The sequence below is a fragment of the Camelina sativa genome, unplaced genomic scaffold (genome assembly GCF_000633955.1).
Source record: "Camelina sativa cultivar DH55 unplaced genomic scaffold, Cs unpScaffold04355, whole genome shotgun sequence".
Classification (NCBI taxonomy): Eukaryota; Viridiplantae; Streptophyta; class Magnoliopsida; order Brassicales; family Brassicaceae; genus Camelina; species Camelina sativa.
In genome coordinates, this window is record NW_010925449.1 from 1 (window position 1) to 656 (window position 656).

General features: G+C 44.1%; 1 protein-coding gene across 1 annotated transcript; it reads left to right on the forward strand.

Moving 5' to 3' along the window:
- Positions 1–3: 3 nt before the first annotated feature.
- On the forward strand, positions 4–639 carry LOC109131749 (amino acid transporter ANTL2-like; the record flags this gene model as incomplete). The annotated part of the gene is made up of 1 exon (XM_019242924.1): positions 4–639. A coding segment is annotated over one exon (468 nt), but the record flags the coding sequence as incomplete, so codon positions are not given.
- Between the last annotated feature and the right edge of the window lie 17 nt (positions 640–656).

Sequence of the window (656 nt, forward strand, 5' to 3'; positions counted from 1 at the left end):
CTCATTTACATTGCCTTCGGTTTCCTAGGCTACTTGGCTTTTGGTGAGGACACCATGGACATTATCACGTCAAACTTGGGTGCAGGACTTATTAGCACTGTTGTTCAGCTTGGATTGTGCGTCAACCTCTTCTTCACCTTCCCCTTGATGATGAATCCAGTCTTTGAGATAGTGGAGAGGCGTTTCTCTCGTGGGATGTACTCTGCCTGGCTGAGATGGCTACTCGTCTTGGTAGTGACTCTTGTGGCTCTCTTTGTGCCAAACTTTACTGATTTTTTGTCCTTGGTCGGCAGCAGCACTTGCTGTGTGTTAGGGTTTGTGTTGCCTGCCTTGTTCCATTTATTGGTCTTCAAGGAAGAGATGGGGTGGATGCAATGGAGTTCCGACACAGCGATTGTGGGACTCGGTGTGGCTCTTGCTGTGTCTGGAACTTGGAGTTCCCTCAATGAGATCTTCTCAGTCAAAGTGTAAGCGTGAGAGGATTGGAGAGAGTTTTCTACATACTTGTGTCCAATAAATGTGTAAGTGTGCCATTATGTACTGTATATGGGATTTGTGGTTTTAAAAAGTATTGTGATTGTATTTGTATTCTGTCTGATGCTTGGAATAATAGAGATGAGCTCTTCTGTTTTGTGTTTACATACATACATACACAA